This window comes from Podarcis erhardii (assembly GCF_964252035.2).
Source record: "Podarcis erhardii genome assembly, chromosome: 1".
NCBI classification, from domain to species: Eukaryota; Metazoa; Chordata; class Lepidosauria; order Squamata; family Lacertidae; genus Podarcis; species Podarcis erhardii.
Window position 1 is genome coordinate 68,779,440 of NC_138497.1, and position 27,980 is coordinate 68,807,419.

General features: G+C 41.7%; 1 protein-coding gene across 3 annotated transcripts; it reads left to right on the forward strand.

The window, feature by feature from the left end:
- The first annotated feature begins 655 nt into the window (after positions 1-655).
- On the forward strand, positions 656-27,611 carry DKK3 (dickkopf WNT signaling pathway inhibitor 3). Of its 3 annotated transcripts, none has more exons than XM_081841769.1 (9): positions 656-985; positions 2,182-2,409; positions 12,015-12,149; positions 12,927-13,010; positions 21,038-21,130; positions 21,964-22,108; positions 24,070-24,105; positions 25,759-25,915; positions 26,682-27,611. In XM_081841769.1, the coding sequence occupies exons 2-9, from the start codon at positions 2,206-2,208 to the stop codon at positions 26,893-26,895; spliced, it is 1,068 nt and encodes a 355-aa protein (XP_081697895.1). In that variant the 5' UTR covers positions 656-985; positions 2,182-2,205; the 3' UTR covers positions 26,896-27,611. The 3 variants fall into 3 exon arrangements, with proteins under 3 accessions (XP_081697895.1, XP_081697896.1, XP_081697894.1); XM_081841768.1 differs by lacking the exon at positions 656-985 and adding an exon at positions 1,135-1,249; XM_081841770.1 differs by lacking the exon at positions 24,070-24,105 and having other exon boundaries at positions 693-985.
- Positions 27,612-27,980: the final 369 nt, after the last annotated feature.

The following is a 27,980-nucleotide window of genomic DNA, read 5'->3' on the forward strand; positions in this document are numbered from 1 at the left end:
ATAATCTTGGCACCCCACCCCACCCCCTTGTGCTTGAGGTAAAAAATGGAGGCGTTCCTTTTATCCACTTACACAGGAGTAAACCTCAAAGCCAAGGGAACTTTTCTCCAGATCATTTTCTACAGATCATTCCATGTGAGACATTAGAGTATCAGGTTGGGGGAGAAGTGGAGGGAGAGGGTGTGTGTGGTAAAACTTGCATTCTTTTAATTAGTGTATGTGTGTGGTGGGGGTGCATCAGTGTCACTTGGGTAGGTTCTCTCTCTATTCATTTATTATTTTTCCTTGCACTCACGACCTGGGAAAAAGAGACGATGCACATACATTTGTAACCTAAGAAAATCTTTTAACAAAAAATATTTTGAAAGAAAGCAAGAAAAAGAAAGCCAAAGGAACTTTCTTCCAAGAAAATATGAGCAGGTTAGAGCAGATCCATCTTGTGGCACACAGATGACACGTGCTGACCTGGCCTCTCCATCCAGCCCGCGGGGGATCCCTTTTTGTGGGGGGGGGAATGACAATGTGCCCCCTCTTCTTTCAGGTTTCACCCGTGGCTGGGCAGCCCCCAGCAGCCCCAACCAACCAATCACTGTGGCAGCTGGGCAGCTCCTAGCCCTCCCGCCCCCCTCCGGACCCCAGTCCCTTGGCTCCTCCCACTTCATTCATCTCATCTGTGGTTGCCTGTTGGCGCCTGTTTGGGTTTCCTCGCCTGCAGCCAATAGCGGTGAATGTTGCTCAGCAGCCAGAGCCACAGCCGCCAGCTTCTGTTGGGGCGAAGGGAGGATTCTGGCGTCTCCTTCCTCAGCAGTCGGGCGGGAGTAGCCAACTCCGGAGGTGGGGAGAAGCATCCCTCACCCAAGCAGGGCAGCCCGCTGAAGAGAGGCCGGCTGTGGCGCCCCGCGCGCGGTCCGTGCACGCTGGCCTGGAGTTACGCGAAGGCGGGAGAGAGCGGTTACCTCAGGGCTCGTGGCTCTGCAAGAAGCAGGTATTGAGGAGGAGGAGGCGGCGCGCGCGGCGGGCTCGGGGCTGAGGCGGCCGCCCTGGGCGCGCGCTGACGTGGGCTCGGCGGGAGTGGAGTCCGCGCGCCCAGGAGCGGGAAGGAAAGAGGGGCAGGAGTGGGCTCCTCGCCGCCGCCGTCCAAGGTTTGGGCTGCTGGGGAAACGGCCCTCGTGCAGGCAGGTCGTTGTTCTCCTCCCTCTCCACCCCGTAACGTGTGAAGGGAGAGCTCTCCTGCAGAAACTTGAAGGGGGTTCGTGTTCCTCCACTTCTTCCCGGTGGGCTCTTCCTGCAGGGAAAGAGGCACCTGGGTTCTTTCTGTTGTCTGAGGATGTCGCGCTGCTGCAACGTGGGTTTCGGAGGGCTTCTCAGTTGCGCGGGCACTGCTGCAGGCATCCCTCGCCTGAGTTCAGAGCAAGGCGTCCTAATTGAAATTATAATTCGAAAAACCAAATAAATAAATTTTAAAATAAAACAAGAGCGCGGCGTCCTCGCTCTTTAAAGCTGCCTCCTTAAGACGGCTGTCCAAGCACCCTTCCCTCGAAACAACGAAGAGGTGGGATGGGGGGAGGAGGAGGGGTGGTGCTGGTAAATGCTTCACGCGATATTGTGGTCTGGGATGTATGTGGTCTATGAAAACTTATGCCCAGCGATAGGCATAGTCTTCTACTGCATATCCGTTTTTGAAGTTCAAGGATAAGTGCTCTTCCTTCTGCAGTCTCAACATCAGCCCCTGCAGGTAAGAGGGAAGCACCAGCAAACCTGGGAGAATTGCAAAGTTGGCAGAATTTTTTGGGGGTGGGGGAAAAACTTTAAGGTGAGAACCCCGGAACAACTTTATTATTATGAAACTCTTTCCATGAGGCATCCCAAAGCCATTTACTATTCAATGAGGATTGAATATACTTGGTTGGATCCTACCTGCTATACCTATAAAGTGCATTTTCCTCTCAGAGAATTCTGGGCGCTGTAGTTTACCCCTTGGCAAATTTCCCCAGCATCCCTTAAATTACAGTGCGCAGAATTCTTTGCTGAAAAATGTGTTTTCATTGTGTGGTTTGCACACCATTAAAGGATTAGGAAGAAAAGTGTTTGTGTTCCCTGTGTCATGAAAATGGGTTCAGTTCCTTTTTCTTCTTCTTCTTCTTCTTCTTCTTCTTCTTTTTTTTTGGCATTTATTTCCAGGGAGTTGGTGAGACATTTCTGAGGATGTTCCTGCTTGGCTCAAAGCTCCTGTTGCTGGCTGTCCTTTTTGGGGTGGCCCACGCGGCTCCTGCTTCAGATGGAGATGAGCAGCCTGAAGAAGTACTACTAAACTTTCCCAAGGATGAAGCTAGTCTGAATGAAATGTTCCGAGAGGTAGAAGAGCTGATGGAGGACACACAGTACAAGTTGAGGAATGCAGTCCAAGAGGTGAGACTTGCTGTCCAGATCGATTGGTACAGCTGTGGATGAGAAATGGGCAGAAGGTTAACCTAAATACTAAGTAAAGTGACTTCTTTTTTTAACATACAAAACAGAACTAGTTTATTTGAAATATTTGCTTGAAAACCCACAGCTGGGTTGATCAGAACAATGAGAGTGTGGCAAAACATGGGGGAAACTGTGTTCAGAGTTCCCTAAATGGTGGATTTTTGCTTGTTTGTCAGGAATTGGACCAATCTGTTCAGGCTATGCATTTAGATAGTACGGGTTCTCTTCCTGAGCTGCTTGTCTGGATAATGAGCATGCAAACCATTGGGGATATGGAAACAGGCTTTGAGCTGTGTCCACCTTTCAGTATTGCTGCACCAACAGTTCATTTATTCACTTGCATCCTCTCTGTTCTAGGCATCTGTGAGTGATGGAGGAGTTCTTGCTGAAGGACATTAAAAATATCTGCAGGCAGCATAGCTTCAAAGAATCTTACAGTAACTGGGTCTCCTAGTGTAACACTTTTCAACAGAAGTAGTAGATGCCAGAGCCAAAAGAGAGGGTGGGGGAAAGAACGTGAGAGAACAGGGCACTTAATCACAATTCTAAAATGCACACACCATGAGAAGTGCAGATACCGTACAAATAAGTTATTCATTGTTCACATGAATCCAGGTGCAGAGCTTGGAAGAAGCAGGCTTTAGGCATCCATTCCTGTCATCTACAAATCTCCACTTTCACTTTGCACAAAGGAGAGTACATTAGCTGCTGTTCCCGTTCCTCTTTTCTTTCTCTGAAGTTGCATATGTTTCTTCTGGCCAATAATGCTAGGGTGGGGGTGTAGTTTGACCTTGTTCCCTAGCCTCAGTAAACATTTTGATAATGTGAGGGATTTGCTGCAGTTAGTTGCCTGGGGTGCTTTCACACTACTACTACACAGCCCGATATGTGGCTCCTGCCCCTGCTAATTTCATGATGGATAAAATCAGCAAATGTGGATGGCTGATCTGCTTTTGAAGCAATGCTGGCAGGGTTATTACACACCACTGTTACATTTCACTTGCATTTTTACATTTACCTTCCAGTTCTGGATACTGCTAAGTATGCCTTCTTCTGCCAATATATATATCTAGAATATGGTTTTGTTATCTTCCGGACACAGGGGCATCTTCCACCATCGTCATTACATACTGTTACAGCAGGAAATGGCCATAGATTTCCTGAGTGGCATAAAAGACAAGAAGGAACAATTGAATGTGATATGGAAGATCCATATGAACAGGTTACATTGGCAATAGTAGTACTATATCCCATTCTCATCCCATGGGCAGGGGAGAATTATCTTAATGCAAGGGATGAAATTTGCTCAGCGCTTTTCTAAACTGATAGTTATGTCCTACAGGGAACAAAGATTTTTGGGAGGAAAGAGATAGCTACAGTCCTGAGTATAGTTACTAGTGAGTAAGCCTTGTTGAGCATAGGAAACCGCCCCCATATGTGTGCCTTCCAGTAGACCCTCAAAGTTGCTTATGTGTTTACAAGTATTTTAAATGCTTGCCTAAGTTTTATAATAACCCAGCTAGTTCATCTGAACCTCGTTTAGATTCAGGGTGGAGATATTAGTTTGTATGCTTAGATTACATTTCTTAAAAAATAAATAATTGGTTGAGTATTCTTTTAAGACTTTAGGAATGAATGGAGCTTAGCTGCAAACTCAAATGAACTTATACATGACCTGAAGGGAAACATGGAAATGGCTGCTTGAAACCTATCTAGTCTTGAGTATGATATGACCCACCACCATATTATTGTTCCAGAAACCTTACCTTTTTGCAGCGAGAGTCCTAACTTTACAACCCTGGAATATTTCACATGCAATTTATGGTATAAGCTAAGGAACAGGAAAGCATACTTTTCCAGTGGCAAAATGAGTGCTAGTGCTGGTTGGATGTAGTAACCCTGCAACAGAAACACTTCTCTAAATGAAAGAAGGCATTGCTTGATTTTGTGTTTTCTGCATCTTCCCCCAACAAATGTGTTAAATCTGTGCATTTGTTGTATGGGAAATTGGCTGGAAAGGATGTTATTGAATACTTGCTTTATGTCCCTGCTAATTGTCCACTGTTTATAATTCCTGGTTTGGGAACCTTTCCCCATCCTGTACACTGTTGCACAGAAATAATTATTCTGTTGAGAGATTATCATAATGTCTGTTTCTCCAGATTTAGCTTGCTCTCCTCCCTTTATCCTGCTGTTTTGCAGCATTTTTTATTCGCTACAAACTGCATGCCTACCCATCAGTTCAATTGTTTATAACTTGGCTTCTAACAATAAAAGCTTGTTCAGAGGAAACAAGTATCCAAAGTTGCATTTGAAAATGTCAGTTTCTCAAGAGTTACAGTAAAAGCTTTTTAACAGGGTTGTGTATGCATGATGTATTTTTCTTCACCTTTAACACTGGCAACAATCCAAAGAAGTGAGGGTGGGTGCCGAGGAACACAAATCTTAAAAGTAGCTTGTGTTTGAGGAGGGGACAGTAAAGAGGGTGAAAGTCTTACTGTCTGAACTTGAAGATTTTATTTTCTTGGCCAGCAGTTGTTGTTGTTTTTAAGATATGTTTGCAACTTCTTTGTGAAAAAGCTAATGGTTTCTGTCTTGTGGGGCTCCAGTAGTTAAATTTCAGTGGTTTTAATGGAGCAGCAGGAGGGAGAGAACAAGGTTTCTGTTTGTATAGTTGAGAGTAATCCAGCTGTTTCAAATTTGTTTTCCTGAGAGACTGAAATGAATATGGTTGCACTTTTCTTCATCCTGAATTTTAATAGCTTACTCTTGCATGGTTGCATTTCCTCCTCTGAAAACTCTAGATTGGAAGATAAACACCACACCCCCAATTTTCTTTCTTTCTTTCTTTCTTTCTTTCTTTCTTTCTTATACATCCATTGCTTGTTTAGCCCAGGTTTGGCCTAGAATCTGTGTCAAGTTCAGGTTTGGGATATGTGAAATGATGAATGCTTTTTTGACTCTATTCAGGTTCCTTCTCTCTCTGGGTAGATGGGAACAGCTCATAGTTCTGCATCTGGGATTAGGCAAAAATCTTCCTTATCAAAAGAAATTATGTCCAGGCAAGGTTGACCCTTGGCACTTAATTTTGTAAAGGTCATGGTACCTATAAACTGCCTCTGCCTTCTGCTTCTAGCTCTCTTAAAACATTTTTCACTGACACTGGTGAGATATCAGTGTTGCCTTGTTTTCTGTTATTGGCACCCTCCAGCACTTTGAACTAAATGACAATGTAATCAGTGGGCATGCCTTCCAGAAATGTGTTGACAACTGAAGCACTGGTTACAGCTTTTCCCTTTGCTGCAGGAATCTGGGAAATCATTGTCCCCCTCCTACTCTTTCATGTTTCATAGGATAAGGGAGAACAATAATGGTCCTTCTCTAAGGAAAAACTTTTATCTCCTTCCTAACACATACATTTAAGAGGGCTCTTGTTAACATGGGAATGATTAAATTATATTGATATAAATTTAAATTTAAATCTGACTACTATATTTGGTTTTAAAGTTCTGCCTTTGTAACACTTCTGGGTCCATTCTTGAAAAAGCTATAGGTTTCTATGCTACTTTACTTCCTGTTGACATAGTCTGTCTCTCTCTCTCTCTCTCTCTGTGTGTGTGTGTATATATATGTATATGAGAACCAGGAAAGGAAATGGAAGGAAGTCAGGAGGTTAAAGAGAACTTCTGAAAAGATGTTTTTTGTTTTAGTTCTTATATTCCATGTTGTATATTTTGTATTTCTCATTCTCTTTTTTTGATGGAAAACAATTGTTGAATTTGAAATTGTAAAACCAAGAAAAATCTACCGTATTTACACACACAAAAGACATAGTCTGATTACATATGGCCTTGGACTTAATCCCAATCTCAGTTTAATTGCTGAATTGCTAGTTCATGCAAGTTGTAACCCCATACTTTAGTTACTGGATAGCTGTGTCAGTTTGCTTTGAAATGAGACTTCAGCTGTCCAAATAAAAGCCTTAAAATGGGTTTGCAGTTTGTGAGTAAATAATGCCTGTCTTTAAAATGAGTAATGAAACAAACCCATATTGAAAATAATTGTTCCACAATAAAATATAAAAATTTGTTGTTGTTGGGTGCCAATCCATTCATTATCAGTAAAATAAATCAATGGCACTAACGAGGCTACATTAAAATATTAAAGCAAGCCATAAATAAAGTCAGCCTGCAGGCCAAAAGCCTTGATAACAGAAAGTCAAAGAGAGACTCCATAGAGGAAGCCCCACTGCTTGGGTTCAGTTATTGAGAAGGCCCTTTCCTCATTCTGCTGCCAAATTTATTTATATCCTATACAGATGCTTACATGCCACACAGGGCAACTGACAACAAAACCAGCCATAATACATAATATATATGTGCCTCGAATACTGGAGGGACTGACAGAAGGACCACTCCGGAAAATAACAAACTCCAGGCAGGTTCATATGAGAGAATGTGGCCTTTTAAAGTAATCTGATTCCAAGCTATAGAGGAATTGTGCTCCTACACACATTGGAAGTCAGTGAAGGCAGTCACATGCTTCCGATAGCTGAGGTTTCTGAACAGTTTTCAAAGGGAGCCCCATATTTAGCATTTTGTAGTAAAACGTAAGAAGATGATCTGACAAATCTAGGAATGGGCATAATTGGCACACCAGTTTCAATTTATGCAGAAGAATTCCTGGCTACCACCGGGACCTGCATATCCAGGCTTAGAGATGGATTCAGGAGGACACCCAGACTGTTTCTGAGTCTTCAAGGGAAGTGCAATTGCATGTAATACAGTCTGAGCCTTTGTTTCCTGATCTTCTGTTCTACTGACCAATAATGCTTCTGTTTTGTCTGGGTTAAAGCTATAGTTTGTCCATCCATATCTGAATCGTTATTAAATCCAGACACCTACAGGTATTCAGTAGCTTCTATGGATTCATTAAAAGACTTTTGTATCACAATGAGCATCTGATTCAAACTTAATTCTGGCTTTCCATCCATTGTATAGCTTAATGTATCTTGGACTGTTGTGTTAGCTAATTTGTGCAAGGTGTTAAAGCTTAAGACATGCACAGGGAGCAAAAGGAGGGTACCTGAGAGAGAGTACTAGGAAGTAACTGTCTTGGTCCAGAGGGTTTGGGAGCTTATTTTAGAATAGGATGCTGAGTAGATTACATCATTTGTATTCTTTACAAAGCTTTGTTGGCACTCTTAAGTGATTTGACTGTGGATGGCAGTCTCTGCTAGCTCTGTCCTTTTGTCCTCTGTCCTCTGCTAGCTCTGTCCATGTTTGTTTCCATTTTTCCATTGTTTTAATCCTATTTTGCTTATGTCACCAGGAAACTTATTTTATGGGAAGACTAAAAATGTAATAATCATTATAGAAACTGGTATATTAACAGCCCTTTGCAATGATCTGTCAGGTAGGTTGTTAGTAGAACAGACCACTAAAAATTATTCTTATGTCAAAGATGTGTGTTCTGCTGTGTGTCAAACTACACTTTTAATTCAAAGATGTGTCATACAGCAGATGAAACAGAAATGATTTTGTTGCCTGCACTTTATATATTCTGGATGTGATTAGGCCCCTGCTAAATACTTTTCTTTATAATGTGTGAACTCTCATTTCAGTGGAAAACAGACATCTAGGAAGAGTTTCCTGTAATGTAGGAACAGCTAAGTATCATTACGCATATGCCAGAATTTCCATCATATGATCCTTCAGTGTATTAGGTTTACACAGTAAGAACACTTTTCCTTTTTCCATAACACTGTAGCTTGGTTTTGGATATTTCAGCACACAAGAATGTAAGTGATAGTAGTAAATGGAAAGGAGAGTCGTTAAGGAATATAAACAATGTCCACCCAACACTACAATTCTGATTTATAACACATCACATGCTTTCCCTAAAGTTGAACATGTGACATACATTGTTAAAATTGCTGCAACCCTGAACAGAGTCTGTGTCCTTTGTGCTGAAGAACTGAACAGTGTACTTATGCACATGGGAAGATGGGAGTGTTTATTCATGAGTAGAGTTTGACTCTTACTTGGAAAATAAGAGCCAACCCAGTTAGCCCATTCTGCTAGCTGAAGCCAGAGCAAGGAATCCCACTAGCATAAACAGGGCTTTCCCCCTCTCCACCTGTGTACCTCCTCCCCCAAAACTGCTCTGGAGGGTCTTGAAAATCTCCAGAACTGCACATGGTGGAAAGGGAAGGGCTGTCACTCCATTGGGCAAACAGGAACAGTTGCACTGATGGAATGGTCTCCTTAGTAGTATGTTGAATTCCATCCTTAATCTGTTCAGTAATAATCTGTGCTGCCAATAAACTCATATGGGTTGGCATGCCGTTTGTGTTAAGACCTGATCCCTGGTTATGGGAACACCTCCTTGCCCTGAATTCTGGACTCTTGCAATAGCTTAAACTGGTCGGAATCTATCACCATGAGTACACTGAGAGCAGAATAAGAGGACATGGCTAATCTGTTTATTCATGAAGTGGGAATGAATATTGAATTTATCTCACTTCTAATCATACCTGTGGTTCCTACCAGAAATGATATAAAAAGCTTGTTCAAAAGTCCCAACTCCTGTTTTTGAATAGCCCCTAGTGGAGCCTCCTGGAAGTGATTGTGATTGCAACAGGGGTAGCATCTCCTGTTTTGCCACTTGATGTTGCCACCACCATACCTGCTCCTGCCACTACCTTGCACCCTGTTGCATACACTGCTGGTGGTGGTGAAGTGCCACCACCATCAGCACCAATTTCAGGCAAGATTGCAGTGATCTGGGGTGATATCCTGTGCAATTTTGGTCAAGATTTGCCAAAAACATGCACCACTGGAGGAGGCAGCAGGACAGGCAGGGTACCCATGGGGGTGCCACCTGGGGTACTTCTGCCACCTGAGGCAGCACCTCACCCTGCCTAATGACTGGGCTGGTTCTAGATTGCAATATAGGTGGGTGGTGAAGTTGACTTGAGAATGCATTTAGCCATCTGCTCTAGCCTGATTATAGGTTTGCCTTCTGTTTGCTCAAAGCAAACATAACACAGTTTCTTAGTTCCATAGTTCTAATGTGTTAGGACAGTTCAAACATCTATCTTGGGAAGTACAGGAATAGGCAAATAATTGAAGAGGAGGGGTGGATTACTCTGTTCCCTTAACAAGCGGTAACAAAAGCACAGCAAACTGACTTCTCCGTCAAACGAAATTGTAGCAAACAAAGGAAAAGAGAACTTTCAGTGCAGTAGTCTTTACAATCTCTTATCAGTGAACTAATTCTGTTTGTCTCTCTTTCCTTTTCTTTCCCATGAATGGGTGTGTCTGTCTTTTTCCTTCTCTGGAAAAAAATTGTCACACGAACATTTTTATAAATTGCAGTATTTGTAGGTTTGGCTGGACAGGAGAAGTATTACGTTACATTTTATATGTGTATACCACACACTCTAGCACACATCAAATACCCAAATGGGACTAGATAACTTTGCGTTTACAGTAAGCCGTCAACTTGTGCAGGGGTTATGTTCCTAAAGCCATGTATAATTCATACTTAATTTTCTAATTCCAAAGGCTACACAGTAGGTTATGTTTAAATCTGCAATGGATTCCTATTGGCACAATTCAGTTGCTTAACTGCCTGGAGGCGGTTGGAGGATGGTTGGTGGTTAACAGATTGAGCTTGAATCCTGACAAGACTGTTTTTGGGGGACAGAGGGCAGGCAGGTGGGGGGGAACTCCCTGGTCATGAATAGGGTAACTGTGCCCCTGAAGGACCAGGTGCGCAGCCTGGGAGTCATTTTGGACTCACAGCTGTCCATGGAGGCACAGGTCAATTCTGTGTCCAGGACAGCTGTCTACCAGCTCCACCTGGTATGCTGGCTGAGACCCTACCTGCCTGCAGACTGTCTCGCCGAAGTGGTGCATGCTGTGGTTATCTCCCACTTGGACCACTGCAATGCGCTCTATGTGGGGATACCTTTGAAGGTGACCTGGAAACTAAAACTAATACAGCTAGACTGGTGAATGGGAGTGGCTGCCTGGACCATATAACACCAGTCCTAAAGTATCTTCACTGGCTCCCAGTGAGCACAATTCAAGTGTTGGTGCTGACCTTTAAAGCCCTAAAGGGTCTCGGTTCAGTATACCTGAAGGAGCATCTCCACCTCCATCGTTCTGCCCGGATACTGAGGTCCTTCTCCTCGGGTCTTCTGTTGGTTGCCTCACTGCAAGAAGCGACATTACAGGGAACCAGGCAGAGGGCCTTCTCGGTAGTGGTGCCCGCCCTGTGGAACGCCCTCCCTTCAAGTGTCAAGGAAATAAACAACTATCTGACTTTTAGAAGATATCTGAAGGCATCCCTGTATCAGGACATGTTTAATGTTTGATGTTTTTGTATGTTTTGATATATGCTGTGAGCCACCCACCTGTAGTATTAGCCAGTGGTGGCTGGTGGTGTGGAGGACAAAGCAGACAACCATATGCAGAGTCAGAGTCAGGGATAACAAGAAGCAGAGCTATTGGTAGTTGAAGTCCTGCAAGGCTGCAGTCCTGTGCATGCTGACATGAAAGTAAGCCCCACAGGACTTACCTCAGAGTAGAATGCATAGGGTTTTGTTAATCATCACAATATAATTAGTCATTACATGCAGGAATAATACATTGTTCCTATGGAAAAGGCAGCAAACATTGTCTTTAGGAAGGAAATTATTTTGCAATACTCAGTTCTAGTCCGGTGCATGTTTACTTAGAATCTAGCCCTGCTGAATGCAGTAGGACTTGCTCCCAGTGTTTAGATTGTGATTAGCACATTTTCTCCACACAGGGTTCTTGTGCTTTTAAAGCTGCAGGGGAGGCAGATGTACAGGTGTAGCTTTTCCTAGAATGAAGATTCAGCAAACTTGACAGCCTGCTTCAGCCATCAAAATGAACCACCATGTTTGAACAGTCAGAGATTAGTTGCAAAGCTCTTTCAGGGCATGCAAACCTGTCGGACCCAGAGACTAGCTAGCTTAAGACCCACAGTGTGTGCCAATCAGATAAGTAAACAAGAAATCCCTCAGCCCCAACCCTGCATTTCAGGTCCATTTCAGGGCATGCAAAGACCAGAAGACTACTTTGTTTGCTCTGAAGGCAAGTAAAATTACAGCAGTGTGGGGAGCATTGATGCTGCTGGCCAGGTTTGGACATGGCTGCTGCTGTCAATGGTCAGCATTCTGAGAGTAACTCTTAGGAGTCAGCTGTCAGTGCTTGAAGCTAATTGATTGTTCAAGTTAGTACTCACAGTCCTTGGAGCTGATTGTCTGTGTCTGTCTGTCATGGATATTATTTTTGCAAATAACTGTGTCCTTGCCCTCTTTGAAGGCTATTTTTTTAGTGGGAGTTACTTTGTTTTCTGGACAGTTATGGGATCGGGGCCAGGTCACATTGATGTAGGCAGAATGTAGAGTCTCCAATAATATACATAATTTGTTGAGTGGTGCCTATAATTATTAATTGCTTTAGATGCTGTCTAGTATTTATTACTTGTTTTGATCATGATTTTGCTAGATGGAGGCAGAGGAAGAAGGTTCTAAAAGGATAGAAGTTGACTTTGAGAAGCTACCTGCCAACTACCACAATGAATCGGACACAGATACAAAAATTGGAAATAAAACCATACATAGTCACCAAGAAATTAATAAGGTAAAGAGCTGCATTTTGTCTGTAATTTATATTGTCTGTGCCATGGTAACAATTGGATTTCTATAATACCTTTTGCACTGTACTGCCCCTGGAAGGCTGGTTGAAAGTTTACAGCCGCTGGCAGAATCATGCTGCCCATGTGCTAACAATATAGCAAAGTAACTTTTGTCCATTTCCAATATCTGGGCCCAGGCCAAGGTGTTGGCTTATTGCCTATAAAAGCTTCAGTGGTCTGAGCCAATGTATATGGAAGGGAAATTGTCAAGGCATTGAAAAAGGCATATTTAGTGTGAAGGAGCTGGGTGTAGACAAGCTGAGCAGAAATGTATTATTACAGTATAATCCTATGCAAGTCTACTTGGAATAAGTGTGATTGTGTTCAGTGGGGCTTACTCCCAAGTAAGTATGCATAGAGTTACATTGGTAGCCTCCTTTTGACTCGCCTTGAGGTCTGTGGAAAGTAGTCTAGAGATGCTCCTACAATGGTTACAGCCTTGGACTGCAACACTGCCCTCCATTTCTGTTGCATGTTTGGTGAACAAAGCATTCCAAATATTTTTACATAGTAAGGAGTAAATTTCATGCTTTCTTTTTTTAAAAAATGTGCGCCCCTCATATCTTTCATTTGTATCATTTCCTTGATGATAGTTCAAAATAATGGGTATTTTTTTAAAAATAGGGATTAATACATGGGGATTAGAAACACCCCATATCTCTGTTTAACTGAAATGAATTTAAAATATTGATTTAATGTACTGTGTTTATTTGCAATATTAGGCCACAGATAACAAGACTGGATCGACTAGCTATTCTGAAACTATTATTACATCAATACGGGAAGGAGAGAGCAAAAGGAATCATGTAAGTGACTTCTGCTTTTGAAAAGTGAAGACAAACTCCTAACTTTACAAAGATGTTCAGCGCTGTATATAATGGGCAGTATCCATTCCTCTTGTCTCCCTGCCCCCCCACAAAAAAAACCTGGTGGTTCTCTCACTCCTCCAGAGCAGGAATGGGGGGCGGGGAGAAGAAGTTCCAGTGCAGAGCCCAAAGTAGTGGAACTGTTCAGTTGGATAGCGCCCAATGGCTAAACTGTTGGGGTTGATGGATGGTCCATTGTTTCAGTGATTCGTATTTATAGACTGCTGTGTGCCTCATGCAGAGAACTGAAGTAAATAATGTGCCTCATGCTAGAGACAAGGTTCAAGTGCTTGTTTCTACCATGTCTCTCCATGTGATGTGGGGACAATGTTGTGCCTTGGGAACATGTGTGAATGGCATGCAAACTTTTGGCAAATCCTGCATTCATTGTAGTCTGACTTGCCCAGTTTGCACAAAGGTTGTGTTGTACCGTGCTTGCATTCTGCTAAGGTATTTGTCACTGTGTATCCCATTAGCTAGGCCAGAGTTAAAACCATGAGGTCACTTGATACCTGAGCCATGGCATCATTCAGGGGAGGACAAATCTTCTGTTGTGATTTTTGGCTTATTCCCTCCTCTGACTTGCTTTGCTATTAGTAGGTAAAATTCTAGCTGACATTAAATACAGCGGTTGAAAAAACTGCCCAAGTCTCGTGCTTTTAGAAGAAAAGCCGTTTGAAGTCCATATAGCTTTTAAAATGTTACTTTAAATAACATGGACACAAAGATAATAGAAGCAAAGCCTTATTTTAGAACTCCCCTCACAAAAGAGCATATTTCACACTCCCATTTTGGTGACAGCTCAGCTGATGTCCTTTCTGGCCCCCAAGTGAAAATATCTATTCCTAGTCCCTAGAACAGGAACTGGGCTTTTTGCCAGTACTGGCACCAGAGTCCAGTTCTTGGAAGGTGCTGTGTTGTTGAAGAGGCGCCATTTACATACTCAGACCAACTCTTCCTTACTCAGATTTCAGCTGCGATTGATGGCACTAAGATGGATATTAGGCTTTCATCCAAGAGTTTTATGAACTTGAGTTGTGAGCTGATAGAGCTGAATAAATTGTGGCTATCCATTGTGGTGCCACTTGGGTATTTTCTTAAACCTACATTTAATATTGACAAAGTTTAAAATAATTTCTCATATTTTCAGTCTGGAGCAATGTATACTTTTAATTTTATAGAGCTTTTCTTGCTTTGAAATTGTGGATCATAATCCATGTTTGTTTTGTTTTCGATCAGAGGAATTCTGAAACAAATATTGGAAAGCCTCAAAAGATAATTGATAACAATAAGTGATGATGCAGCCTTGAAGACGATGCAGGCTTATATACTGGCGTTACTAGTAAATATACTTTATTTAAAATACTTAAATTACATATTACCCTACATAAGTGCAAGGCAGCTAATAAAAGAATATTAAAATATGATAATTCTAAAAAGCAACAAGAATAAAGAGCCAGCAGGTAAAACAATTAAATTTGTGCTTTAAATGTTGGTGCATGTCATTTCTTAGTCAATTTGTATTGGGTTGAAGAAACTTACCAGAAGTCTGAGAAAAACCCTCTTGTTGTATGCTAAGCATCTGAATGTATAAAGCTAGGCTGCTGGGCATCTGTTCCTGGCTTCAAGTCCTAACATATACTGGACGATATAAAACATTAGCCCCCTAGTTGCAAGGCCTTGTCTTTGGGAACGTAAGTTACTAGAATTGCTTTTGAAGAAATTCCCCAGAAGAGGTGCACTAAGAAGCAAAGTCCCATAGCCTCTGTGTCTGCAGTCTTACCTACGAGTCTTTAGCCTTTTGGAAAACATTGTCTCTGTCCAGTGTTAAAGGGTGGGGAAAGCATAAAATGTCACCTGCTTTTGAAAATTTATGGGTATAAACTGGGAGTATGGTGAGTGGGATGATACAGAAGTGCTGGAAGCTCTTGGCTCATGCAGTATATTCATGATGTGATGGAGATAGATGTGGGAAGATGACACTTCAGTTTCCATGTACTTATCATTTGCTGCTTATTGCTGATCCCAAATCAAATCAGCAGGTGTAAACAATATTGCAACCTGCAGCTGCTATAGCCCATCAAAAAGAATGCTGGCACGCTAAATTGAGTTATAGGTTGTTTGGGTTGTTAATTTGTTAAAATGCCCTAGCCTGCAGTAGTTCACTCCAAGGGGGACTGATAATCAACTAAAACAAAGCAATATAAAACAGAACCAAACCAAACCAAACCATGAAAGCACAGTCAAAATTTTAAAGCATATAGGTGATAGCAAACTAAGTCAAGCCCAGAGTAGACCCAGTGCAATAAATGAACTTAAGATAGAACTCTATCAAATCTCATTGCCCTAAATAAGAAGCTCCCACACCACACATGGATCAGGTCCATGAATGCACAATAAGTAAATGCTGATGGGGGTGAACTAGGCTGTGTGTGTGTGTGTGTGTGTGTGTGTGTGTTTGTGTTATCCTCTCCTCTCAGTCCAGCTGAATCCAGTGAGTGCATGAGAAAGAAGCATAGAGGAATGACTAATATAAACTGGAACCACTTGGATAAAGTTAAGCTTTTTATGTCAGCTAGATAAAATCTTATTTGTTCCCTTTTTCTGATTAAGACTTTCAAGGGTTTTTTTCAGCATATTTTGCTAATGAGTGTTTGAGCTTTCTGGAAGGCTGAGTCACTGCTAGCTGTTGTCAGGAAGGCAATCCAGAAGAATACTGCCATCAAACCAATATTTTATTCACTGTGGATCTGAGCTTTTCCTTCGTCCTGTCAAAATAATGCATGACAAAAATCTGCATGGTAGTTCTGTTGCACTTGGAAACATTCCAGTGGAAAAAAGGTGAACCTATGGTCCTCCAGATGTTGAATTCACATCATCGCTGGCGTTTGCCCATTGTTGCTGGAACAGATGGGACTTGGACTTCCGGGATAGCGCGAACGGGTAATGGCGGATTCCCTCCGAGCTCTGGAGGGAATCGGCTCCGCTAAGGACGGGTCTTGCCGTGCCGGCGACACGGGGACCCTTAGAAACCGCAGGCGTTGAAGCCTGCGGACATGGAGACTCGGCGGGCACCTTAAGCGCCCTCCCCGACCCGCGAAGAGCCTTTTTAAAGGCTACGGAGGGGACCGGAGAGTGGCGTGGAGCTGAGAGTCGATCGCTGCCTTGGCGGAGCGAAGCCGCGAGCCATGACCGGAGAGCGCTATCTTTCTTCCTGAAATTTGGACTGAAAAAACAACTCGTGAGTAGAAGGAAATTTTGGCACTAAAAGTTTTATCATTGAATTTGAGTACGAGCGGGGGATGTGTTAAAAAGGAAGTCCACACTCCCCCCCCCACCAAAAGACTTAAAGCAAGGAGAGGAGCACTAAGTCGGAAAGACTCTGGTGTTGAAAGGAGAAAGAACACTTTCATAAATTGGTTGAAAAAGTTACTTGTGCTGGAGTGAAGAGAGGGGAATCCCAGAGGTTTTGCTTTTGGCGGACCCCCCCCCCCGAACCCGGGCAGTGCCCTGCTTGGGAACCCGAGAGAAAAAAGAAGGTGTTTGACAGCTGTCAAAAGAGCTGTCAAACGGACGTCAGCTTGGAAATTGAGTTAAAACTGTGTTATAACTATATTGTTGGGACTAAAAGTGTTACATTAAATTGACTGGAAACAAACTAATTCTGAATAACAAAGTAACGAACTGTTGGAAAAGAACCATGATGGAAATCCCCCTGGAGGGAACTAAAGACATTGCAATGGCTGCGGAAGGAAAACTACTGGCAGAGATAAAAAAAATGTTTTCCCTGGTGGGAGCTCTGCAAGAGCAGAGCTTAGCCATGAGAGATCAACTGATGACCTTCAATCTTAAACTAAACAAATCTGTTGGTGGAGCTAACCGGATGGAAAAAGAATCTGCAGCTGCAGAAAAAGAGACAACTTCAGAACTGGGGGAAAAAGAAGAAAAAGAAGAAGGAGTTCAGGAGGAAGAGAGCAATCAAATATCTGTAACTTTTGGGAGGAAAAGAAGTGAAAAAGACAACCAATGGATCATAAATCTGCAAAGAGAGAGAAAGATGGAAGTCCCTGGAACAACTGAAACATTAAGCTACGAAAGAACGAATAAGTATGATGGAGACTTCTTCTTTAAGCTGCAACATGGGAGATCTGTTGATCCTGGACAAAGACTGTTTTTGTTTGAAAAATATGAGGAACTGGTGACAGAATTCCTTCGAGAAGAGAAGATCAATAAAAAGGACTATAAACAAAATTGCTGGAGAGTGATTAACGGGGGTCTAAGGGCCTCTGATGTGAGAAATCCGGGTTAAATCTGTCTTTTTTTTTTTCTTTGGGATATTAATGTGGGAAGGGGCAAATACCGGGACAGAGGGGGAGGGGAGTGCAGAGTGGTAAAAGTCTGGGGTTTAGAATAGAAATATTATTGTTTTTTGATTTAATATAAAGAGTAAGGAATTTGTGGGAGAGAAATTAGGCCGACCTTAGAGAAACAACTTAATATGTATAATGTATAATGGGATTTAAAGTAAAAATGGATAAAGGATAAATTATAAGAAAAGATATGAATAATATTTAAGAGATTTGAACAAATAACTTGCTGAGATATTTAATGAAATGGGAAGGTGGCTGGGGGGGGTGGGGGGAAGTCACTGAAAGAGGGTAATGATTGTAAGGGTATGAAACTACAGATATTCTGTTTTGTGTTTTGTGTTTATGATATATGTTTGTGTTTGTTTAAAAAATTTTGAAAATCCAATAAAAATATTTAAAAAAAAAAAAAAAAAAGGAACAGATGGGACTTGGAGTGCAACAACATCCAGAGGGCCGTGCATTTCCCATCCCTGCCATAGAAGTTGCAAGACCAGTAGAAAACAACCAGGTTTTCTTGGGTAGTTGATGTTTCAGTTAGCCTGGACCCAAAGTATTCTTGAATACCAAAAATGCAGTCTGACAGATCTTGCATATGCAGTGCCTTCATCTGTCCCTGGAACACTAAGCGCTTCTAATGTTCAAAGGAGAGAACAAATTCTCCCACAATTTTCCATAATGCTCCACAACACTAGTTGAGAGACAGTTTGCTTTTTAGAAAGAGTGTTTCATAAGCACAGCTCAGTGGTGAGTCATGGAAAGTTCTGATGCAGCTTGCAACAACAGAAGATAATGTAGGCCAGACCTTTAAGTCAAAACGTACTAAAAATTAGTTATGTAAGGTGGCTCTGTATGAATCCTTCTTGCATGACACAAGGTAACATCAGTAGAAGGTAATTCTGACCCACATACGTAAAACTAAATCTAGACAAGCCTGAAAGTGCTGAACTTCTCTGGCATAGTGCAGAATGACCCTTTTTAAAAAAGTCCCACTTTAAAGAAATACTAAAATGAAATGGAATTTACGCAAACGTTAATAAAATTATGTAAAACCTGAATGAATAAAAACATAAACTTACAATTCTGAATCAATTCTGACAAGACAGAACATTTTCCCTCAAGATTTTTCTCCTCTTTTCAGTTACTACAGATAGAGAATGTGCAGTCTTCACAGTTGTGCATTTACTATGTCTGCCAAGTAGATAGATTATAGACTTATGGTCAGCCCTCTCCCCATCTCTCCCTGATCTCTGACTCTCCAAGTCAGATTTCCCATGGATACCTATCATAGCTTTAAATAAGCTGTTGGCATAGAGAAGCTGCATGCACTATAGAACACATTTGTCTATTTGCAGCTCTTCAAGTATTTTCTAAAAGTTACTTTATATAGTAGCAAAAGCAGACCTGATGTAGATGAAGGTTACATACAAAGTTTTGGTGCAATTTACAATTTATTTTTGTACAAGATAATGCAAAAGAAAACAGCCTGGATGCCAGTGAGGGAAACTGAGTTTTCTGGCTGAGTTGACGTCAAGTCTTGTTAGTCAAAATCTCAAGCGCTTGTGAACTGCTTTCATGTTGACTACCTTATAGGCAGCTTATATAGCTTATCAGAATTTAATGCAGTCTATTTCATAGAATTACACAAGTGTTCTTTTCCTCATAAAAGAGAGCATTTGAAAACACAATTCCCCCTAGCATAAGAAGAGTGTACAATCCATTGTGACTGGTTAAGTCTTGAATTCTGGGTTCTTGAGGCCAAAGTTGCTGCTCTTGGAATCTGAGACTCATTTAAACAAGCTTCTAATATTAGGTGAGTTTAGCTGCTCAGAATCAGGACTTATTCTGAAGGACGTTGACAAACTCAAAGGGGGTTCCCTGCCTTCTTATATTTTAAAATTCACAGGCCTCTCTATCTAACCAAGCATGACTTGTAATCAGTGTGGAAAGTTGGCAGTTCTTGACAACTAACTTGTTTTGGAACTTCAAGCTTTCTTTCTTTCTCTTCTCTTCTCTTCTCTTCTCTTCTCTTTTCTTTTCTTTTCTTTTCTTTTCTTTTCTTTTCTTTTCTTTTTTTGAGATTAAACTGTACCACAGTCTGCCCACTGCAGATACAAAGGGACTGAGTCAGACAATGAAATACTGTTTGTTGAGACAGTGAAACATTGCTGTTAAAGCAAGAAAACTGCTTTTCTTGCTTTCTCAACATTATCTGTGAATGATATTATATGTTTCTACCTTGCTACCCACCCCACACAGGAGCTCAAGGTTGTGTACATTATCCTCCCCCCCCCTTTATCTTTGCCACAGCCCTGTGAGGTAGGCTAGGCTAAGTAAATATAGGTACATAAGCAGCAGTTGTTGCCAATAGATTGTGGGGTGAGGGTGCAGGAGGCCCAATCCACATACAGTGTACCTCCCCCAGGAAATCCTGTTGGCAGTCCTAGATGCAGGTGTTTTTTACCATTAATTGGGGGATGGCTAATGGAGGGGTGTATGCCTTTTGTTATGTCATGCTACCACGGCAACCACTTTGTGTCATGCAGTGCCTCTCCATGGTGGCCATTTGTGGCTGGTACCCACAACACTTTCTTAAAATTCAAAATGCACACACTGGCCCAATGACCCCTACAGCAAAGAGTGGTTCTATTTTAATACAGTTTAGGCACACTCCTGTTAAGCACAGCTCTGTACTCTAAGAGTGATATGGAACATTAATCCTATTTTGGATAGACCCATTGAAGTCAATGGTCTCAAGTAATTTAAGTCCATTGATTTCCATAGTCAGCATGACTTATAAGTCAGTAAGGTGCCAACTACATAGCCAAGAAATGAGGAGGAAGCATTCTTATGATTCGCGATTTCAGCATTCTTCTTGGTATAGCACTATAACCATTTATATAATTATAGTGGTATAAGTGGCTCTTTGCCTTTTTCCACATCTGCAAAAGTACTTGGAAAGTATTTAAGCTAAAATACATCTGATGAGGTCCATGGCAATATTTCTAAGATATTAATCCTTCAGTGTGCTGGCTGCTAGGTTTTTTTTTTTTGAAAATGTCTGAAATTGAAATCTTCCCCAAGCCTAGAAAACAAGGAAGATGTCAAATTTAAACACGCAATAAACTGCTTTGCAATAAAATCTTGCGTTCAACCTTTTGGGGAAGTCATGTACTCTTTTGAGAAACTGATGAAAGGAATCCAGCTAGGAATCCAGTTCAGCCTGAAATACGTCCATCACTTTTTTACTTACTGCTATGTAAGATGTTGGACTCTTATGTACCATTTGTAGCAGCTCTTTGATATGACCTGACAATATATTGATCTAGTGTTACTGAATGAGTGCATCCAGGGAGAATTGCTTTGCTGTTTTCTGTGACGTGGGACAAAGTTTGGCAAAACTCTGCATGTACTGTATGTGATTGCAAAAGGATATTCTTTACTTTCAAGTAATAGGTTGACCGCATAGCTTTGCTATGTAAAGCAATGTGTAGGACCGCAGTGTCCCAGTCTGCTACTAGTAAATCTTAGCTGCATGTGGTGTTATCGCAGCAACTATTTCTTCTATACTTACCAAAGGTATGTCATTTCTTTTCTCAGGAGTGCATTATTGATGAGGACTGTGAGACAGGAAAATACTGTGAATTCTCCGGCTTGGAGTACCGGTGTCATGTTTGCAAAACTCAACACACTGTGAGCATTGCATCCCCCTTCCCCCCATCTAGCTCTTCTTAACTTGGCAGGCAGGCTGAAGTTATATAACGGAACTATGTTGATTGTGTGATGCCTAGGTAATGTGAATAATAGTGACTGGTAGAGTCCAGGCCCTATTTATTTTAAGTACAAGAAAAGCAGAGTGAAGGTGGTAAAGTACTGATGAAATGCCTGCTGAGCTCTCAACTTAAATTAGAAACATGTGGTTTTAATTGTTTATATGTGAGCCTTAAATGTAATGACAGGAAATACCCTTTTCAGCATGGTAGAAAAACATAACCGGATTTTTCACAGGAGCAGAATTCTACATTTAAGTCCAACCTTTAAACTAATAGTCAAAATAGGTTTATTCATATAAACTATAATAGGGTACTTTACAGAGGTGTCCTTTATCCCCTTTAGTTTTGGATTTTTTAAAAAACCTAGCTTGTGCCGTTGGTTTACACCAGCTTCCAAAAAGTATTCAAGAACCGTCCCACATAGAGCACATTACAGTAATCCAGACTTAGCTGCATTTTGATCAGGAGCAAGTCACCCCACTATATCTGTTTTTTCTTTGTGGTTTGTGTTGGTGTGTTTCTTAGGCAATGCGCCATGTTTTTATTTTAAGCTGTTACAGAATTACTGATGCAGTGATAGTGTGGACTTTCAGAATTTAGGTAAGTGGGATTGTTTAATGCAGGTCTATGAAGAAGTTCATGCCCGATGCAAGTTACTGTAGCCAGGTTATATTGACTGTATTTATGATGTTGTGTGTCCCATTATGATTAAGAACCAATTCAGCATGTGTGTGTTTATTTTTCTCTCCTAAGCAATGCTCTCGAGATGTGGAGTGTTGTGGACATCAACTCTGCGTCTGGGGTGAGTGCGTGAAAGCTGCCTCAAAAGGAGAAAATGGAACGATTTGTGAAAACCAGAAAGACTGCAATCCTGGAATGTGTTGCGCATTTTCAAAAGGTCAGCCACTACATCACTTTCTGCTGATGTTCCTATTCTTTCCCTTGCACGAGAGGCCAAGCAAGAAACTACTTCAGTGTGTGAGCTTGCATTTCCACTGTATATTGCTCTTCACCAACCTTCAAGATCAGAGCCGTCTTTCCCATTGGTCTTAGTGGTTCATTGCGCCAGGACGCTGGCCTCTCAGGGGCACCCTAGCGAGTGGGGGAGCTGCACGGCTTTGCCGGCAGCATCCTCTTTCCCTGCACACCCACCAGCTGCGCCCTGCCAACTGTATGGCTGGCGGGTGTGCAACTTCCTTCCCAAGCCTTCACAGGAGGAGAGCGATCCCCGCACAGGCTTAGGATGGAAGCTGCTTCCCTCCCAAGCCTCTGCATCTGCTAAAGACGGCCCTGCTCCCGGTCGTTGTCCTCCTCCTGCTTCCTGGCAAAAGGCGGCGTGCAGCCTTCCTGGGCTGCCTTCTCGGGCGCCCCAACACCTGAGAGCATGTCAACCAGGACATTTTCCTGCTTGATCGCCACCACCACGCCAGGGATCGGGGCGGTGGGGGAGGCAGAGGACATTTTCCACCTCCACCTCCCTTGTTTTGGAGTTGGGGGGGGCGCTGGAGGGATCTTTGCACCATGGTGCAGGATATGCTTAAGACGGCCCTGTTCAAGATGCTTTGGGCTACAATTCCCATCAGCCCCAGCCAGCATGGTCAATGGATAGGGATGACAAGAATAATAGAATCTTAGAGTTGGAAAGGACCCAAGGGTCTTCTAGTCCAGTCCCCTGCAATGCAGGAATCTCAGCTAAAGCATCCATGACAGATGGCCATCCAGCCTCTGCTTAAAAACCTTCAAGGAAGGAGAGTCCTCCTCTCGTGGGAGTCTGTTCCACTGCTGAACAGCTCTTACCGTCAGAAAGTTTTTCTGAATCTTTAGTTGGAATCTCCTTTCTTGCAACTTGAAGCCATTGGTTTGAGTCCTACCCTCCAGAGCAGGAGAAAACAAGCATGCTCCTCCTCCATGTGACAGCCCTTAAGTTATTTGAAGATGGCTGTCATATCTCCTCTCAGTCTCTTTTCCAGGCTCCTTCAAGCACTCCTAAGACTTAGTTTCCAGACCCTTGATCAATTCCTCTGCACATGTTCCAGCTTGTGGTGCCCAGAATTGGACACAATATTCCAAGTATGGTCTGAGTAAGGCAGAATACAGTGGTACTATTACTTCCCTTGATCTGGACCTATACTTCTGTTGATGCAGCCTAGAATAGCCTTAACTTTTTTTTGCTGCTGTTGACTCATGTGAAGCTTGTGTTTCACCAAGACCTCTAGATCCTTTTCACATGTGCTTCTAGTAAACCAGGTGTCCCTCATCCTATATTTGTGCATCTGGATATTCCTGCCTAAGTGTAGAACCTTACATTTGTTCCTATTGAAATTCATTTTGTTAGCTTGTGCCCAGTTCTCCAATCTGTTACTGTCATTTTGAATTCCGATTCTGTTTTCTGCATCATTAGCTACCCCTCCCAGTTTGGTGTCATCTGCAAATTAGATGAGCATCCCCTCAATTTCTTCATATAAGTCATTTCGAAAGACAACAACAAGCCCAGGACAGAACCCTGTGGCTCCCCACTTGTCACTTTTTTCTAGGATGATGAGGAATCATTAATGAGTACCTTTTGGGTTTGGTCAGTCAATCAGCTACAAATCCACCTAACAGTTCTCTTTCAACTCACATTTTACCAGCTTCCTTGTGAGAACATCATGGGAGTCTTTGTCAAAAGTCTTACTGAAATCAAGATACACTATGTCCACAGCATTTCCCTGATCCTCCAAGTTTGCAATTCCATTAAAAAAAAATCAAATCAGATTGGTCTGGCATGACTTATTTTTGAGAAAACCCATGCTGGGTCTTAGTGATCACAGCATCCTTTTCTAAATGCTCACAAACCGACTGTTGAATTATCTGTTCTAGGACCTTCCTTGGTATCAAAGTCAAGCTCACCAGTTGGTAGTTACATGAGTCTTCCTTTCCCCCCTTTTTGAAGATGGGGATAACATTTGCCCACCTCCAGTCTGTAGGGACCTCACCTGTTCTCCAAGAATTCTCAAAGATAATAGACAAAGGCTCTGAAATTACTTCCACAAGCTACTTTGGTACTCTTGGATGCAGCTCATCAGGCCCTGGAGATTTGAATTCATTTGAAGTAGCTAAGTGTTCACTTACTACCTCTCTTCCTGTCTTGGGCTGCAGCTGCCTCCTACCACTTGCTTGCTTGTTCTTCCTCTTACTTTGGACATAGCCGAAGAGTTGTATTCCAAAACAACTGGAGCACAGCAGATTGAGGGAGGCTGGTATATATTAATCTGTATGTGTAGGAGAAGTCCGTGGCAGAGAATAAGCCATAAAATGCACATCTTGTATAATACAAAATTTGGCCAAATGGTAAAGCAGTGTGCTTGACAACTGAGCATGATGCTATGAAAATAGTACTTTAAAAAAAAAAAACCTCTGGATGATTTGTGCAAGGTTTCCTGTCAACTAGCAGCAGTTTTCTTAATCTTGAAACTCCTTTCTGTCTACTTTGTATTTGCAAGGTTGTTGATATGGGAGGTTGTGTTTCTTGAGGCCCTGCTTTAGAGATTTTACAATGCTTTTGAGGAAAAGCTACCATTGTCAAGAGTATGAAAATGAGAACCAGGCACTGGGAAAGTCTTCCTTAGCTTAAATCGGAGAGGTAGCATAGTCCTACACACTTTCCCTGAGTCCATGTCCCTGCCCAGCCGTGATCTCGTTGGATGTCTAGAGGGCAGCTTGCTGTCTTGTGGCTTTTTTCTCATGATCACTCAGTATGAAAAAGAAATTGTCAGAGGAAGAGATTTCCCATACAAATTATCACCATATGGTATGTTGGTAACAAGTGTTCCCACTAGCTCTTAGTCCTCTGCAATCTGTAAAATAGGATTAGCATTGATCTCAAACAGCTCTTATGGAATGAAACAAGGTACTGTAAAGAAACAAGATAAAGGTAATTGAAGCATCTTACATAGAATAGATGCTGATAACGTTGATATCTGTTACTAAGCAAATTAGCTCCCATTTCCCTAAAATGAACATATTGGTTCTTTTCAAATAATCCTAGACATCATGTTTATCTTTTTGCTCATACCTTGAGCAGGACATGCTGTGTTGAGATTACTAGCTGCTAATGGTATGCTAATAGTATTAATTTCTTCTGAGTTAGTAGAACACCACCCTTTATCACAAGAATGTGCAATAAGTGAATTTGGTTTTCAGGATGGAGATATGCAGCCTTTTGTTCCAACTGAGAGCACTAAAGGCTTGTTTTAAGGCCTTGAAAACAAGATGGTGCACATATGACTAAATACATGTGCTATCTTGGTTAGGGTTAGGATTCCTGTGGATCTATTTGTCATTAGTAGTGTATTGTGTCCTTGTAACTTAAGTGAATTAAGAGTTTTTCTAGGTGAACCCTTAGAATTTGTTGGAAGGAAAAGGACTGACATTGCTATGCAAACTCAGCTTATATTTAATATTAGGCAACTTTATATTCCTTATTTTACATATTCAACCTGCACATATTCTGCATGTGAAACTGAAGAGATCAGATGTTTTACTGGATTTTCCAATTTCAACCTACAGACCTTCTGTTCCCTGTGTGCACCCCATTACCTGGAGAGAGAGAGCCTTGCTATGATCCCTCAAACAGGCTTCTTAACCTAATTACATGGGAGCTGGAGCCAGATGGAGCCCTCGATCGCTGCCCATGTGCACATGGATTCATTTGTCAGATGCAGAGGTAGGAAAATGGATTATTTTTCACAGAAAGATCAGGAGCAGATCCTGTGTGCACACCTCATTTTTCACTTGAAGACAAACCCACTTTCTGGACATATGACTTCCAGACAAGCCTTCCCTGCCCTGGGGCTTTCCAAATGTTACTGGGTTTTTAACTCAGTCTCTGCCAGCATGGCCAGTTGTCTGATCTTGACAGGAGTTAGTCCAAATGTATGGAGGGTACCAGGCTGGGGGTGAATGTGCACACTGCAAAAATATTGACTGCTGATTTTTTGGGGTGGACCAGGTCTCATCTTCCCAAAAAACTTAAGGATGCAATCCTCCTGGTTCAGGCTTAAATCAAGTGCACAAATTACTCAAGACTAACTTAAGCCTCTGTGGTTTGAATTGCACTTAAGTTTGACTTGGAGTGGAGCTAAAGTGTATTAAAGAACCGAAACCTAATTTCCATAGGACATAAATGCCATGAATATATCAGATTTGCCTTTCTTTTGACCCTAACTGAACAGTGGCAAAAGAAGGGTTATCATTTCAGAGTTCAGGGAGAATGGAAAGAATTTTCAGTAGCACTGGTCTACTTTTGGATATATCCAAGACAGAATTGCAAACAGGACCACTGCATTTTAAGGGTACATGTTCTGGCTACTTTTAAAATGCCTCATAGCCTGAAGCAAATTATATTTTGGACTGGTTTCTCACACTTGTATACATGCTTGCATAGGCACTTGTACAACTTATCTAAGAGAAATGCACAACTTTCTCAACAGGCATAGCAGTGATTCTCTCTGTGAACTCTCTTTCAATAAGACCCAAAATGAGGAGAAGCCTTTACCAGTGGATGAAATATCACTTCTGGATTTTGTAACCTCACACATTCCTGGCGACTATGGAGAGAGACTGATTACAGAAGTACAGGAAGGTTTGGATGAAGACTTAACTGATCCAAAGAAACTGGATCTGATTTTTGGAGATGAAATGTAAAGTAGTTAAGCAAGTTAATTAGTCACACTCACCATTCTAGTAATTTAGATAGTGTCTTGTTTGATAACTCTAAACTTGCACCCTTTTTCACTACTGGATATAAGTGCAATAATTGAGAGCATATTCTACATAGTTATCTTCTTCTGCCCTTGCATGATCAGATGAGGTTTTCTCTTTTCAAGCTCAAACCAAATTCTACACTATAATGTCAAAAGTTGTCAATGGACTCTTTTGTGGACAAGTTTGAGTTTTAAACAAGGCATGATTTGAACTTGTTGATGGATTGATTAATTTAAGTCTATTTATGATTATTGGTGGTGGTTTGAGCTCTGCATTTTATGTATATGTTGCTTGTTTTTCAAAATTTGTCAAGAGCCTTCTTGATTTTTAGACTGGGCATTGTTTTTATTCAGTCTTTTAAAATATAACCGACGACACTGCTGTAACTGTGTTTTTAAAAACAGCAACTACAGGGACTTAAGATTTTAAAATGAGGTATAAGGGATGAGAAAAGTCAGTGTGGCATGTAATTTAGCAATAATTAGTAAGCATCTCTAACAAAGATCTGAAACTTTAACCTCAAAAGGATAGTAATCATTCCTCTAGATGGCTATTTTATCCCATCCTAGAAGCAAGTTCTAGTAGGCATGTATGTTTTATATAAAATGCATATTTGCTATTGAGCACTTACAATAAAGCAGTATGATTTGAAAAAAGCCATATGAATCCTACTATCTTCCCTAGTAATGGGCACAATCTAGTAATGAGCCCCTCTCCTAGTGTCATCTATTTCAGCCCTTACCTGCTCCAACAGTCAAGCCACTTCCTGAATAATGCTAAGAACCACCAGGTCCAAACTTCACAAGTAATTTATCCTAAACCTGTTGTGAGACCTTTTAAACTTTAGGAAGACCCCAAAGTTGTTAAGGTTTTTTTGTTACAAAAATGCCATAAAATTGTGATTTTTCTATTGACTTGCCTAAGATACAGGACAAAGAACCGCCTTTCAGAAATTTCCCCCGGATGTGAATTCTGCCTTTGAAATCCTGGTAATGTCCAGGAAAATCTGGATGTCTGGCAGCCCT